The 15,037-nt window shown below is 39.3% G+C and overlaps 2 protein-coding genes across 36 annotated transcripts in view; one reads left to right on the top strand and one right to left on the bottom strand.

Moving 5' to 3' along the window:
- COA1 (cytochrome c oxidase assembly factor 1) overlaps positions 1-15,037 on the bottom strand; it is a 120,971-nt gene that overhangs the window by 6,653 nt on the left and 99,281 nt on the right. For 14 of the 32 annotated variants that reach the window (XM_063813920.1, XM_063813930.1, XM_054687228.2 and 11 more), the window contains one exon: positions 9,249-9,633. The exons of 17 other annotated variants lie outside the window; for them this stretch is intronic. The gene's annotated coding sequence lies outside the window, so the exon portion shown is untranslated. Of the gene's footprint in view, positions 1-9,248; positions 9,634-15,037 lie in introns of those variants that run through there. One more of the 32 variants, XM_063813912.1, reaches the window with a different exon arrangement.
- Positions 1-15,037, top strand: part of STK17A (serine/threonine kinase 17a) — a 53,968-nt gene that overhangs the window by 32,072 nt on the left and 6,859 nt on the right. Inside the window, exons 4-8 of one of the 4 annotated variants that reach the window (XR_001719209.3) lie at positions 4,498-4,624; positions 8,471-8,519; positions 8,608-8,787; positions 9,404-9,920; positions 11,363-11,471. Coding sequence is in view for 2 of the 4 variants with exons in the window: in XM_009452955.5 (XP_009451230.1) it covers positions 4,498-4,624; positions 8,471-8,519; positions 8,608-8,787; positions 9,404-9,728 (681 nt within the window). In the remaining 2 variants the exon portion in view is untranslated. Of the gene's footprint in view, positions 1-4,497; positions 4,625-8,470; positions 8,520-8,607; positions 8,788-9,403; positions 10,071-11,362; positions 11,743-15,037 lie in introns of those variants that run through there. The other 3 variants (XR_001719208.3, XM_009452955.5, XM_063814174.1) reach the window with 3 other exon arrangements.

Below are 15,037 nucleotides of genomic sequence, written 5' to 3'. Positions count from 1 at the left end.
CTGAACCAAAGCCCTCCTATCAAATTTGCCTGAATAATAGACATTTTGTGGTTACTATAGTTTTTGGTTTTTTTGTTTGTTTGTTTGTTTTTGATAGGGTCGTATTCTGTTACCCAGATTGGAGTGCAGTGGCACTATCTCGGCTCACTGCAACCTCTGCCTCCCAGGCTCAAGTGATCCTCCCACCTCGGCCTCCCAAGTAGCTGGGACTACAGGTGTACACCACCATGCCTGGCTAATTTTTTGTATTTTTGGTGGAGACAGGTTTTCATCATGTTGCCCAGGCTGGTCTCGAACTCCTAAGCTCAAACAATCCACTCACCTCAGCCTCCCAAATTGCTGGAATTACAGATGTGAGCCACTGCGCCCAGCCCTTTTGTTGTACTATAGTATTTTATTAACATACGAAAACTAAAATTGCCTTGAAAAGTCTGAGGACTCATAGTCATGATGGTACATAGGTGTTTTTTTCGTGAAGAATTAGCTAGAAGCTAATTAACAAAGAAAATGTGGCCTGCCTTCTGCCATTTACTCCAGAATAGCCTACAAAGCCCTGTGATCTCCTAGCCATTTCCTTTCCAACCTCATGCCTCCCACCACTCATACCCCTTTTGCCTTGTGCTGTCGTCCAGCCACACAGGATTTCCTGCAGATGCTCCACAGCAGTACGGCCTCTATACTTCTCTTCCCTCTGCCTGGAATGCTTCCTGCGTACTCCAACCCCTCCAGGACACTGAGCCGTGACTGGCTCTTTTTTAACATCGTCCTCTCCTCCCTCAGGTTGCCTTCTTAGAGAGGCCTTCTCTGACTCCCCTAAAGATAACATGCCCATGCACACACCCCAAGCAACCACTCTCGCCCATCACCCTGCTTTGAGTTCCCCATAGTGCTTAAAGCGACCTGAGGTGTACTTATTTGTCTTCATTAAGATGCAGGGCTCCAAAAGAGAGGACTGGTGTCTTGTTTTCTGTTATTTCCCCAGGGCCTAGCTCATTAGGCAATCAATAAATATTTGTTGAAAAAATGAGGAAATCTTTTTACCCTTCAGGGTCTGCTCACATATCTCCTCTGTAATTTTCCAGGGCAGAATTAATCGCTCTGATATATTTATCGCCTGAGCACTTTGTATATATTGCTCTCATGGTGCAATTCACAGAAGAGTGACTTGAGCCTGGCAGGTTCATCTATTTTCTCTTGATTATAAACTCTGACAGTAGGGCGTTCTTATTGCTAATATTTATACTACCACTAGTCCTAACACAAAATAGACACCCTGTTAATTTTTTTATAGTTATGTTTCTTCCATTCATTCACCCAACAAATATAAATGTGTGGTAGGCACTGATCACAGTGACAAAAGAGTAATCAGTACTGTGACTTCTGTCCTCATGAAGCTGTAGATTCTTCCCATTCTCTGAATTCAGACTGATAAACCTACGGGCATTTTCATAATAGAAAAGGGTAGGATGGATGGTTGGATAGAAGGTAAGACCCTTTTTAAAAAGAGGGACCGTCTGGCCGGGCGCGGTGGCTCACGCCTGTAATCCCAGCACTTTGGGAGGCTGAGACGGGCGGATCACGAGGTCAGGAGATCGAGACCATCCTGGCTAACACGGTGAAACCCCGTCTCTACTAAAAATACAAAAAATTAGCCGGGCGTGGTGGCGGGCTCCTGTAGTCCCAGCTACTCGGGAGGCTGAGGCAGGAGAATGGCCTGAACCTGGGAGGTGGAGCTTGCAGGAAGCCGAGATCGCGCCACTGCACTCCAGCCTGGGCAAAAGAGTGAGACTCCGTCTCAAAAAAAAGAGGGACCATCTATGCCTCAATTTCGTTTTTCATATTGTAGCCCCTCATCTATGGAAATTGTTGTAATCTGCTTCACTACCATCTTAGGCCTTCTCACCAAGTTGAGACTAGGCAAAGAAGAACAGAAAAAAGTGTTCTAGACTGAGGGAATACCATATACAAATTCACTCTTGTGAGAGGGAGCATGGCAAGTATGAGACTGGAAAGTGTCCCGTGGGACCCAGCTTCATGGAGCCGGGGGATCATGGCATATGATGAGTCTGGAGAGCTAGTTAGGCAGAAGCTGGACTTCAGGACATGCACACCATGCGAAGGAGTTTGGAGGTTACCTAAGAGCAGTGGGAGGCTGTGGAAGGGTTTAGGAAAGGGGACAACAGATCCAATTTATATAATACAAAAGAACCTTCTGGCTGCAATGTGGGCAAAATAGATCCTAGCAAACCTTTGAAGAGGCCATTGCAATAGAGCAAGAAAGGTAGCTTTAATTTTCCGTAGATGGAGAGAAATAGGCGAAGTCTAGAAATGCTTGGAATTTAGTATTTAAAATCAACTATGGTGACAGGTTAGCTAAATGGAAGAGCGGGGAGGAAAGGAATGGCCAAGATGATTGTTAGTGTTCTCTCCTATTCTGAGGGATGATCATAGCATTCACTGAGACGCCTGTCATTGGCATAGGGAGAATATGATTTAGGAAGGAAAATAGGAGTCTGTTTTTGGTCATGTTGAATTTGAGGTACCTTTGAGACATCAAAGGGGAGATAATAGGTAAGCAGCTGGTTGAAGAGGTCTGAAAGAGAGAAAAACATTGTGAGTCTTAAGGTGTAGGTGATATTTAAGCCTTGGGTGCAGATCATGCAAGCTTGAGAGTTTGGAGTAAAAAGAGGAAAGGCCTCAAGATCAAGCCTTGAGAAACCCAGCATCCAGTGGACCAGGTAAAAGAAGGTGGCCCATCAGAGGAGATGGAAGACCCAGCCAGAGATAGGAAGAAAGCCAGGACAGTGTTTTGTCATGGGAGCCAAGAGAAAGATAACATATAAACAAGGAAGGAGTGGTTAACTTTGTCAAACACTGCTAAGGGAGTGGTCCAGAAAAAAGCATTGAAGAATATCACTGGATTTTGTGATTTGTAGTGGAATGAGAGGACAGAAGTCAGATGGAGGGGCAGAATATGAATGGAAGGAAAGGAAATGTGAACATTCATTCTATACATCTAGGGGACCAATGTGATGGAGACAGAAACAAACAGCTAACAAAACTATGGAGTAAGCATGCTGTGTACACCATGCAGTGGAGCAGGGACGGGACAGCCATTAAGCCCTCCCTGGAAGGAGCAGGGGAGGCCAGGGCAGGCTTTACAGAGGAATTGGTTCTTTATTGAGACCCATCATGCATGGAATGAGGAATGAGAATAAATCTGTCAGGGAGAAAAGGGGAGAGGGCGTCCTGAACAAAGGCAGTACGTGTGTAAAGGCATGAGATGTGGGAGTAGCTGTGTTATTTAGGGATTACAGACTGTTTGATTTGGAGCACAGATTGCCTTTGGAGCCGTGACAGATTAATCTTGAAAAGGAAGCAGGGGCCCAATCTTAAAACACTGGGTGTTAGAGTGAAGTATTTGTAATTTACCAATGTTTCTCAGCTTACCTTTGGAAATATTCTTAATGGCAGAAAACATTAAGTGAGGACCCTTTATAATGCAAACACAAACTTTCCTTTCAAATTTCGTGTTTTAAAAATTTAATGAATTTTACATTCTAGTCCATAATATATTTGCTTGTCTTTTTATGTGAAAGTATCTTAGGTTATTTTCCACTGGGTAAAAATGACTCCATGGATATGAACCTCACTGATTCTGTGGCTCTGGGGAGCTCTTTCCCATTACTGTACATGTCCTCACCCCACATATCCCCACTCACAAGTCCAGAGAGAACTTAGGGTAGAAGTCATCAGTATGTAAGTGGCAGCTGAAGCTTTGGAAGTAGATGAAATCGCTCCAAAATAGAATGCAGAGTGGTGGGAGAAGAGGGCCATGCAGCGAGAGATCCTGAACAACACAAATATTTAAAAGGAGGACAGAAGGAAAACATTGAGAAAATTGTGAGGGATCTGTAGAAGAAGGAAGAGACCCAAGGTGGAGAAAATGGGGAGGAATTTCAACAATACAAGGATGCTTGACAGTGCCCAGTGCTACAGAAATCATTGCATGCAAAATAGTCCCTGAAAGACACAGACGGGATTTGGTGGGTCTTTGATTATTGAAGTTATTGTGACCTTAATGAAGGCAGATTCAGTCAAGGGGGCAAAAGAGATTTAGTTGCACTGAGAAAACAATACCAATTGTGCTTGACCATGCTTCCAAGAAGCTGAGCTTTGAGGGAATAGTAGGAGCAAGCGTGCTGCATGCAAGGAGATTCAGGATCATGGGCAATGGTTTCCATAAGGTAGGGATAGAAACATTTTTATATGCTGAGGAAGAGCCAGGGTAGGGGAAGAGATTGAAAATACAAGAGAGTACAGGCCTGCTGCCTTATACATAGGCAATAAATTGTAAAAATATTTCTTTAACAAATGACTGTTTACTGTTAAATTCCTCAGTCTCAGTTTCATAGGTGAAATATGTTTTATGGGCTGCATGTTTTGTGTACTTAATCATAGTTGTATTGATTTTTGCGGGGGTATATTGTCTTTTAGCCTCAGAATATTCTGTTGACAAGTGAATCTCCATTGGGTGACATTAAGATTGTTGATTTTGGCCTTTCAAGAATATTGAAGAACAGTGAAGAGCTCCGAGAAATTATGGGTACCCCTGAATATGTGGGTAAGTATTCATAAAAGTAGTTTTGTTCTGGGGTCAGGCATCACCTTCATTAGGGGACTTGTCCATGTGGCATGACTCATAGTGGAGCCAGCTATCTACTATGTTGAAATTCTACCATCAGAGATTTATTCCTTTGGATTACATTTTACAATGGAAAACGTTCAAGAGTAAGATACCAAATTGGTGATCTCTTCACTATCTCTTCACTACAGAGCTAAGAGAATTTGAAGGGATTACTTCTAAAAGGAATAGGAGAGGATTTTCTTAACAAAGTAGGATATTAGCTTATCTGAGGGTGGGAGGATATTTAACAAGTAAGGACCTTTAAGGATGTTCTGGTTGATAACAAACATTGACAAAGGAATTGCCAAGTCTGAGGCTCCATAGAAGTGTGGAGCAGAGAGGGCATTTGGTTGGATCCATGGTTGAGTGCTTCTGGCAGAAAGAAAAAGGAGCTTAAACATTGAAGGTAGCAGCAAGAAAGCAGCTGAATGATGATACTCCATGGGTGTAGGCGTATCATCAAAGAAGTCAACTATTACTTTCTTTGATAAACTGAGGAAAATTGGAGTTTGAAAGATTAATAGTTTGATGGTCTTTTTAAGGTATCTGTAGAATAAGGCTGTGAAATTGAGAGGTTGTGACCAGAGATTAGATTATTAATAGTTAGGCCAAGTGCAGTGGCTCACGCCTGTAATCCCAGCACTTTGGGAGGCCAAGGTGGGCAGATCACTTGAGGCCAGGAATGTGAGACCAGCCTGGCCAACATGGCAAAACCTGTCTCTACTAAAAATACAAAAATTAGCCAGGCGTGATGGTGGGCACCTGTAGTCCCAGCTACTCGGGAGGCTGAGGCAGGAGAATGGCGTGAACCTGGGAGGCGGAGCTTGCAGTGAGCCAAGATCGTGCCACTGCACTCCAGCCTGGGCGACAGAGTGAGACTCCGTCTCAAAAAAAAAAAAAAGAATATTAATATTTAAAATTTCAGTGGTGAAATAGCTCTTTGTAATTATGAGGCCTTGGATATAAGGCTGGAAAGGCAGTTTTTTAGACCAGGAAATCAAGAAGCTGTGAAGGTAGGCTGTCTGGGTCATGGACATCAGTGTGGAAGTCACCTAGGCTGCCAGCAGACCTGGGAGAAGAGGAGGGCGGCCGTGGCAGGAATGGAGAAGGCTGTGGCCTGGGCCTGAGGGAAGACTCCGTGCCTGAGGGTAGAAGTGTGAAGTGAGCAAATACAGGCTAGAAGAGGGGGAATGAAGAGAGCAGGGTCTCCTTTCAGAGAAGAGGGTAAAAGGAGTGAGTAGTTCTTGAAGGACTGAGGATGTTACAAGAAAAGAGCTATCCGGAGCACAGAAAGACTCAGGAGGGCCGATAGGGTTGAAGAAAACAAACCTGTATGGCAATGATAGTTCAAAAAATAATTCAGAGATTTTTAAAAAGATCCTTAGTTAATTAGATAATAAAAGATGCCACAGGCACAGAAACAACCTTTAAAATTTTTTATATATTTTAATGGGCCAGAATACTTAATTTTCAGTACGCTGACTAATATGCGTCATGACCACTAAGTAAGTTTTGGGGATGTGACTTAATAGTGTTTCTTTAGGGAAAACAGCAACCCAAGTGTTTTAGCCAAATTTAATGGGTACCATTGTAAGCTCAAATACACAAGACTGCAGAATGTAGGTCTGTGAGCTGAAAAATCAAAATAGTAATTATTGCCCTGAATGAGGTGGGGTTTTGTTTTGTTTTAATGCTTTCTTTGTTGTTGAGAGAGTCTCACTCTGCCACCCAGGCTGGAATGCAGTGGCACCATCATAGCTTGCTGCAGCTCCCAACTTGAGCTCCTCCTGCCTCAGCCTCCCGAGTAGCTGGGACCACAGGCACGTGCCAGCACAGCGGGCCAGTTTTTTGTTTGTTTTTTTGGTAAAGATGGGTCTCACTGTGTTGCCCAGGCTAGTGATTTGTTTTAGAGCTTTCTGTTCCTTAGTAAATTTTAAATTTTCTATCAAGAGCCTTTCCCCATCTCAAAACATTATAATGGAAGTACAAGCTCAATCCAAAAAGAAAAAAACTAAAAATGATTCAAAAGTACATAATACAGAAAAACAAAGGGACTCTCCTCTTTTTCCTTCCGTGACTCACCTTTTAAAAGGTGAGTTTATGCCTCCCACAGTCATTTTACATACACACAGAAACTGGTGTGAGTTCTGGCCCTGTACTTGCCATCTATGTGACCTTGGCCCTTAAATCTCTTTATACCTCAGATTCCTCTGTCCATAAAAAGGGGCTAGTAATAGTACCGACCTCATAGGGAATTTGTAAGGATTTCATTGGATTTGCTGTACAAAGCCCTTAAACCAGTATTCAGCACGTAATAAGCACTCAAAAAAGTAAGCTATTGGTATTTCCTGTACCCTTCCTCCCACAGTCTTGCTATGTGGTCTGTTTTACTGTTTCTTCCCCGGTAATTTGGATGCTATGCATTTCATTTTTAATTTCCTAGTCACTTCTTTTGAAACTTTAACATTCACAACCTCTGTTTCTCACTCAACCATTTCAGAAATCAAAATTTAGGAGATTAGCATACCTCGCATTTCCTTTCCAACCTCTTCCTCCCACTCATTTATTCTATGGGGGTTTGTCACAAATGAGTAGTAGATACATGACCTTGAGTATTTCGTTTTTTCATAGAAATAGAACATTTTCATTCCTTTTTTTAATTGTAATTACCACAGTTTTTAGTCTTTGATCTGTTTTTCCGTGGATTCAGTACTTATTGACTGCATTTTAATAGTTTAGCCTCCTTATTTGTATAGTTTTGAAAAAAAAATCTTTAGTTAAGTGGATTGTGAGTAGATTTTTTAAGGAGCATTTTTATAATATTTTTCCTGAATCCTTGCATATTTGACAGTGTCTTTCTATTGTGTTTATGTGTGGCAGCAACAATTTACTTTATATCAAAGCTTTTTTTTTTTTTTTTTTTTTTTTGGGAGACACAGTCTCACCCTATCACCCAGGCTGGAGTGCACTGGCACTATCTCGGCTTACTGCAGCCTTGACCTCCCAGACTCAAGTGATCCTCCCACCTCAGCCTCCCCAATAGCTGGGTCTACAGGCATGCACCATGACACTCGGCTAGCTTTTGTTTATTTTTTGTAGAGACAGAGTCTCATTATGTTGCCCAGGCTGGTCTTGAACTCCTGGTTCAAGCAATCCTCCTGCCTTGGCCTTGCAAAGTGCTGGGTACCCAGCCTCAAAGCATATTATTTTTCTCAATTCTATAGATGGAACTTAGTTGCCTTTGTCCCATGCCTGTAGTCTCAGAATGCCCAATTTTTTTTTTTAACCTTGTTGACTTTTTGTTAATGGGTAGATGTTTTAAAAAGCTCACTCTGACAGCAACAGAAAAATAGATCAGAGGGGTGGGACAAGTAGTTGAAAAGGCCCAGGTGAGAGGCGAAAGTGCCACGGGTGAGGGTGGGGCAATGAAGAAGCAGAAATATCAGTGGCAGTGAGAAAGTTTTAAAAGCCATGATCTGATAGAGACAATGCTTTATAACACAGAAATTGTCTGTTTATATTTGGTGTTTTTAAAATATTTAAATATTTTGTAAAATACTAGGGACTCAACAATGGTGGGTAGAAGTGTGAAAAGTAAACAAGTTAATTACAAACATCTAGTTAGGCTTTATATTAATTCATATTAATTTATGGTAACCTTTCATTTTAGCCCAAACATTGGATAGTGCCTTATAGTTTCTAATGCTTAGTTTTTTATCTCTTAGAGCAAATTAGGAATTTTTTTCCACAAAACTAAATGTTTTCTTCTCTTTCTGATACTAGCTCCTGAAATTCTTAGTTATGATCCTATAAGCATGGCAACAGATATGTGGTAAGAGTTATTAATGAAAAATTGATCAAATTAGTTTCAAGAAATGAGTATGGTACTAAATTTCTCTTGCATTTTCTTTCTAATTTAGGAGCATTGGAGTGTTAACATATGTCATGCTTACAGGAATATCACCTTTCTTAGGCAATGATAAACAAGAAACATTCTTAAACATCTCACAGATGAATTTAAGTTATTCTGAGGAAGAATTTGATGTTTTGTCTGAGTCGGCTGTTGATTTCATCAGGACACTTTTAGTTAAGAAACCTGAGTAAGTATTATTTTTATTAGTTTAATATTGAACTAATTCAATATTAAAAAACTGACAGTTTTTTATTGAATCTCCTCCAACCAAAAATAGTTCAACATCTAAAACACCATAATGGAAACACAAAAATGTTGACATAAATCTAGGTGAAACCCTTGGCTTAATATAACTTGAAAGAAAAGGGGGCAAAAATGAAAATATTTTGAGAAAATGTGAACCATACCTCAGTATAACAGGATTTAAATATTAATTAGCAAAACTGTATTATTGCAAATGTGTCATGGCAGTAAATAGCACTCATAATTCATGGTTAGTAGAAATTGACAGTGAAATGACAGCTAATCTCTAGCAGATACTTCCCATCTGTTCTTGATGTCTCTCAAGAAAGCGTTTCAGACATAACTTACTTAAAATATTTCAACATTTTCACAAAATTTTCAGCATTGTGGGAAATTTCACCCAAATTCCAAGACTACTAGTTTTATTCAGGAATCACAGTAAGATTTTTGCCAACTTGTCAGACTTCCCAAAATATAATGCAATAAATACAGTACCTTATGCTCTAATTTTAATTGAAGTTCTAACATGTCTTAACTGTAAAACATGTATATCTTTACAGAGATCGAGCCACTGCTGAAGAATGTCTAAAGCACCCCTGGTTGACACAGAGCAGTATTCAAGAGCCTTCTTTCAGGATGGAAAAGGCACTAGAAGAAGCAAATGCCCTCCAAGAAGGTCATTCTGTGCCTGAAATTAATTCAGATACCGACAAATCAGAAACCGAGGAATCCATTGTAACCGAAGAGTTAATTGTAGTTACTTCATATACTCTAGGACAATGCAGACAGTCTGAAAAAGAGAAAATGGAGCAAAAGGCCATTTCCAAACGATTTAAATTTGAGGAACCTTTGCTACAAGAAATTCCAGGAGAATTTATCTACTGAGCAGTATTTCCCTTTAGAACTTCAAGATTTCTACATTGAAAATGTTAATATTATTTATGGACCTCTGGCCAAATGGTACATGTACTGGAAGTGGATAACCAGTATCACTTACACAAACAAATTAACTTTGTCAAATTTGTGGAGTTAGGTGGAAGCCAGATTTTAAAAGTTGCCAACCAGGAGATTTAACAGGTACAGTTACCCATTTCAATGTTATTTTTAAGAAGGGAGATGTTGGCACCTTTGAATTCTACATCCTATTTCTCCAGAATGAGAATTTGTGTACAAAGATACTTGTATTCACTTTCTTTAAAAAATCCAAGTAAAAGTGCCAAAACTACATTTCTGTAAATCTCTTGCATTATTCATATGTGTATCTATATCTGCATAATGTTTGTTAATGTCTACTAAAATTGCTACTTTTTCACTTTGGATTTGTTTTTGGCAAAATTTTAGTCTAAACAGACATCTAAATTTTCGAGACTTAGAATAACATTCACTAAAGTTTGATAATGTCTTTTTTAAATATTTTCTTACTGCTTTATAGTGACTTGATTTGGTTTCTGTTGTGTTTTTGCCTAAATGCTAGTAACATATCAGTGAAAAACCCTAATTTTTTTTTCTCTTCAATGTCACTAGTAAGAGAGGTGGTAATTTTTCACCTCTGAAATTATTCTGGGTTTAGGTGTCAGCTCTTGAGCTGCTTCCCTCATCACACCACACTCACATGCATCTGTTCTCTCTCACACTCTATACCCCTGCCACTTCCTGGCACCTCCCCCCATGCTTCTCATTTAATTTTGGCCACTTGTAGGTATCAGTGTGATCTGATCAACACTCTGGTTACCTTGGTCAGTGAAAAGATGCTACTATATTGCTTTTGTCCCAAAGTGAGTAAAATCCCCTAGAGCAGAGAGAGAGAGAGAGAGTGTGTGTCTTCATGCCAACCACAGCCTGTTTCTGCTGAGTTTCTTATTAGCCCTCAAGCTATGCTAGGAAAAGTTATAAAATGCCAAAATATTTATAAACATTTACTTTGTCCATAAAAAAATTTACATTGGATACTCTGTAAGTAGAAGGTACTTTGTCCCAAAAAGATGTATAAGAATGTACTAATAGTTTTATTTGATTAGGATTGAACAGTTCAGTTGTATCTATGCCCCACAGTGACCAGTAAAGTCCAATTAAAATATGGAAATGTAAAAGTGTATGCCGAATACCTTAAAGTAACTAATTATCCTTACACACAAAAGGCTCAGTGCATTAAATATTTGCCTATCACCTGTGTGCTGTGTACCGTGGCCATGCCTCGCTCTGCACTATGAACAACTCAGACCTGTCCCTTCACGATCTGATTAGGGTGTCGCACAAATCTCTCTCCCTAACATGGTTTCTCAACTGTCAAAATCATGAAAATGACAGCACCTAACCACTATTTTAAAGTATGTACAGTAAATACCCAAATGTGTGTAAATGTCATAGACATATACAAAGTCAGTAATCTCACCCAGTCCTGCTGTGTGAACCTGTCAAAGCACCTGGGAGTGCTCTTTACACCATTAGGTGAAATTCATCAGGCACTTCAGACAACCAGGTTGCACTGTTTTCTCACTAAATTGGCTTTATTTATACAGTTTCCTGGAACCTAGCATTCCTAAACAAGCTCCAAAATGCAGAAGAAGAAATTGTGCCACAGTGATAGAGTTTTTAATGAATATCCATGGCCACAGTGTTGAGTCTCAGGTAAGTCTTGGAAGAAGGATAGAGTTTTTAATGAATATCCATGGCCACAGTGTTGAGTCTCAGGTAAGTCTTGGAAGAAGTTAAACACAGTATTAGGCAAATATTTATCTCTCTGAAAAAATAGGGAGGAGGTGACCAGGAAAAAATAACCACTATTGAATGACACGTTTGTACTTGATGGATCTGTCATCAAGTTTTAAAATCAGAATCATTTGGGCTTTTTAAAAACCATTTTATACTCGTAATAAATATATTTAATATAATTGCTGTATTTGTGAGAAAGATCTGTTTTCTTTTAGCTGGCCACTTCAGTTTGCTGCGTATCTTTAGCTGCTGTTGTGCTTAAATATATTTAATATAATTGCTGTATTTGTGAGAAAGATCTGTTTTCTTTTAGCTGGCCACTTCAGTTTGCTGCGTATCTTTAGCTGCTGTTGTGCTTAAATACTGAGTCATAGGGTGCTTTTTTAAGAAGCCCTTCAGAATATACTTGTAAAGGTGTATTGGCATTTTTTGGTTTATAAGATAAAAACAGGGCATGAAGAGCCCTCATAGTATTAGGCCAAATAAAATCTATTAATAACTGCCAGCTAGCTCTACACTTATCTAAAGCTGTTAATGTTTCTTTTTTTCTATCACCAAATTTATAAAGGACTAAACAGTACTATTGAGTTTACTCGGTTTATAAATCCAATTTTAACTATAATTCAACAATATTTTGGTGTGATGAGACGTTGTTTATGAAATGTACAAAATGTATAAGTTTTAATCAACTGGGAAATGATATTTGATTGATCTTGTGTTTTGTTGCTTTCAAATGAAAACTAGGAGGTAATTAATACCTTTCTCTAGTAGTGGCATAGAGGAAGGACAGATGCTCATTGTTGAATCTCTTAAATTTTTCCAGCTAACCTCAGTTTGGAAGAAAAATGTATTAAAGGGTTATAAAGATCACTTAGAGAATGTGAGACAGAACGTGAATTACAGTCCTCAGTAATGTAATGGGGGTGGTGCGTGGCTCAGTCCATAGAGGCCTATACCTGTTTAGAAAAAATAAATACCAATCCATGGACACCAACATACATGAATATAGATAGGAGAAAGATGACTAGCATCAGCAGACTAATCCTAAATACATTTTAAACTCACACCTCAATTTGAATTAGACTGATAAAAATGAAAAATAGCCATGTACTATATATATAGTCCAAGATTGGCCACCTCATCCATTCTATCTGTTGCAGAATTTAAAAAGCTAGATTGAACACCTTGATCTTAACCTCGAGAGCCTTAATCACTATTGTTTTGGAGAGAAGGGGATATAATTTACATATCATGAAATGTACAGATCTAAATCCATACAGTCTCATCAGGCTTGACAAATGTACTCACTCCTTTAACCACACTCCTGTTCTGTTGCACTGGTTTTCCTTATCCTCAAACTCATGTAGTTGGAATCATACAGCATGCACCATTTGGCTTCTGTAACTCAGCATGATGTCTTTGAGATTCATCTATGTCGATGCTTATATCAGCAGTTTGTTGCTTTTTTTTGTTTTGTTTTGTGTTGTGTTGTTGAGACTGGAGTTTTGCTCTTGTTGCCCAGGCTGGAGTGCAATGGTGGGATCTTGGCTCACTGCAACCTCCACCTCCCAGGTTCAAGGGATTCTCCTGCCTCAGCTCCCCAAGTAGCTGGGATTACAGGCATGCGCCACCACACCCGGCTAATTTTTGTATTTTTTTTTTAGTAGACATGGGGTTTCACCATGTTGGTCAAGCTGGTCTCGAACTCCTGACCTCAAGTGATCCACCCACCTCGGCCTCCCAAAGTGTTGGGATTACAGGCGTGAGCCACCATGCCCAGCCTGGTTTGTTCCTTTTTATTGTTGTGTCGTGCTATTTGAATGCATGATAGTTTATGTAGCTATCCTTCTGTTCATGGACCCCTGAGCTGTTTCTGTAGGGCTATTATAAATGTGCTATAAATATTCTTGTACAGGGATTTTTGTGGACATGTTTTCATTTCTCTTGGATTAAAAAGCTAGGAGTAGAATTGCTAGGTCTTATGGTAGCTGTATATTTAACTTTTTAAGAAACTGCCCAACAGTTTTCTAAAACCATTGTGCTGTTTTGTGTTCCTGCCAGCACATTGTACTCTGGTTGTTTTTTACATCCTTGCCGACATTTGGTATTGTCCACCTGTTGCATTTTAGCCATGCTTCTGGATATGTGGCGGTATCTCATGGTGGTTTAGTTTGCATTTCCCTGATGACTAATGGACAGTACTTTTCATGTCCTTTTTTCCTTTTAATTGGATAGGACTCCTTTGTGCATTCTGGACATAAAGGATTGTCAGATTTATGTGTCACATATATCTTTTCCCACTCTATAGCTTGCCTGTTCTCAGTAGTATCTGTTGATGAGAAGAAGGGTTTAGTTTTGGTGAAATCCAATTTATGAATTTTTGTTTTACAGTTAATGCTTTCTTTGTGCTCTTTAAGAAGTCTTTGCCTACCCAAGCTCATGAAGATACTCTTATTTTTCTTAGGAGTATGATAGTTGTATCGAATATTCAGGTCTGTGATTCACCTTGAATTAGTATTTTTATATGCCATAAAGTAGGTAGGCATCAAATACCTTTGAACATTCTACTGAACATTCAGTGGTTCCAGCACCACTTGTCAAAGAGTCTCCTTTCACTGTTAAACTGTTTTGGTGCCCGGTCTAAAATCATTTGACCATATATCTGTGGATCTAGTTTTGTTCCATTCTGTTTATCTTTTTGTCAAAACTTGGTAAGTCTTGATCTCAGGTAAAACAGACGTTCTAATTTCTTCTTCTGCAAACTGCTTTGTTTATTCTAGGTCCTTTGCATTTCCAAATAAATTTTGTCAATTTCCACCAAATACTCCCAGAAGAAGCCTTGTGGATTTTTATTAGGATTCACTGAATCTATAAGTCAAGTAGTCATCCAATCCATAAACATGTTTTTCCATTTACTTCATTTTTTCTCAGCAGTGTTTTACATTTTTCAGTGCAGAGATCCTGTATATCCTTTAACTGTATCCCTGTGTATTTCATGGTTTTTGATGCTGTTTTTTGGATAGTCTTCATATTTCAGCTTTTTTTGTTTGCTTTTAATACCCCAACTCTCATTTTTAGCTCATCATGCCTAACCAGAACTATGTTATAAATTATTTAAATGAGTCTTTTGAAACTTTTGTTGTTAACAGTGGGAGTAAGTTTGCTTGAACTGAAATTTATAGTAACAAAATTGGATGGAATCCCTCCTCTACTTTTTCAGATTAGAGATGCAATAATGGAATCGCAGAGGGAATATGTGATTTGCCCAAGAGCTCACAGCTGGTTATGGGCAGAACAAAGGACAGAATCATTCAGATTTCCTGACTGCTCGTCAAGAACTTTTACCTCAGTGGATTCTACCTTTGGCCCCATTTTAACATCCAAAGTAGTTTTTAAAAATTACTTTTGTGTAACTTAATTTTGGGTTTCTTTTTTAATAACTAGAGGACAGTTAACCTGAGATGAGGCTAGTGCAGAGGTCA

Source organism: Pan troglodytes, chromosome 6 (assembly GCF_028858775.2).
Source record: "Pan troglodytes isolate AG18354 chromosome 6, NHGRI_mPanTro3-v2.0_pri, whole genome shotgun sequence".
NCBI classification, from domain to species: domain Eukaryota; kingdom Metazoa; phylum Chordata; class Mammalia; order Primates; family Hominidae; genus Pan; species Pan troglodytes.
The sequence above is the reverse complement of the archived record's forward strand: the minus strand, read 5'-3'. Positions and strand labels throughout refer to the sequence as shown.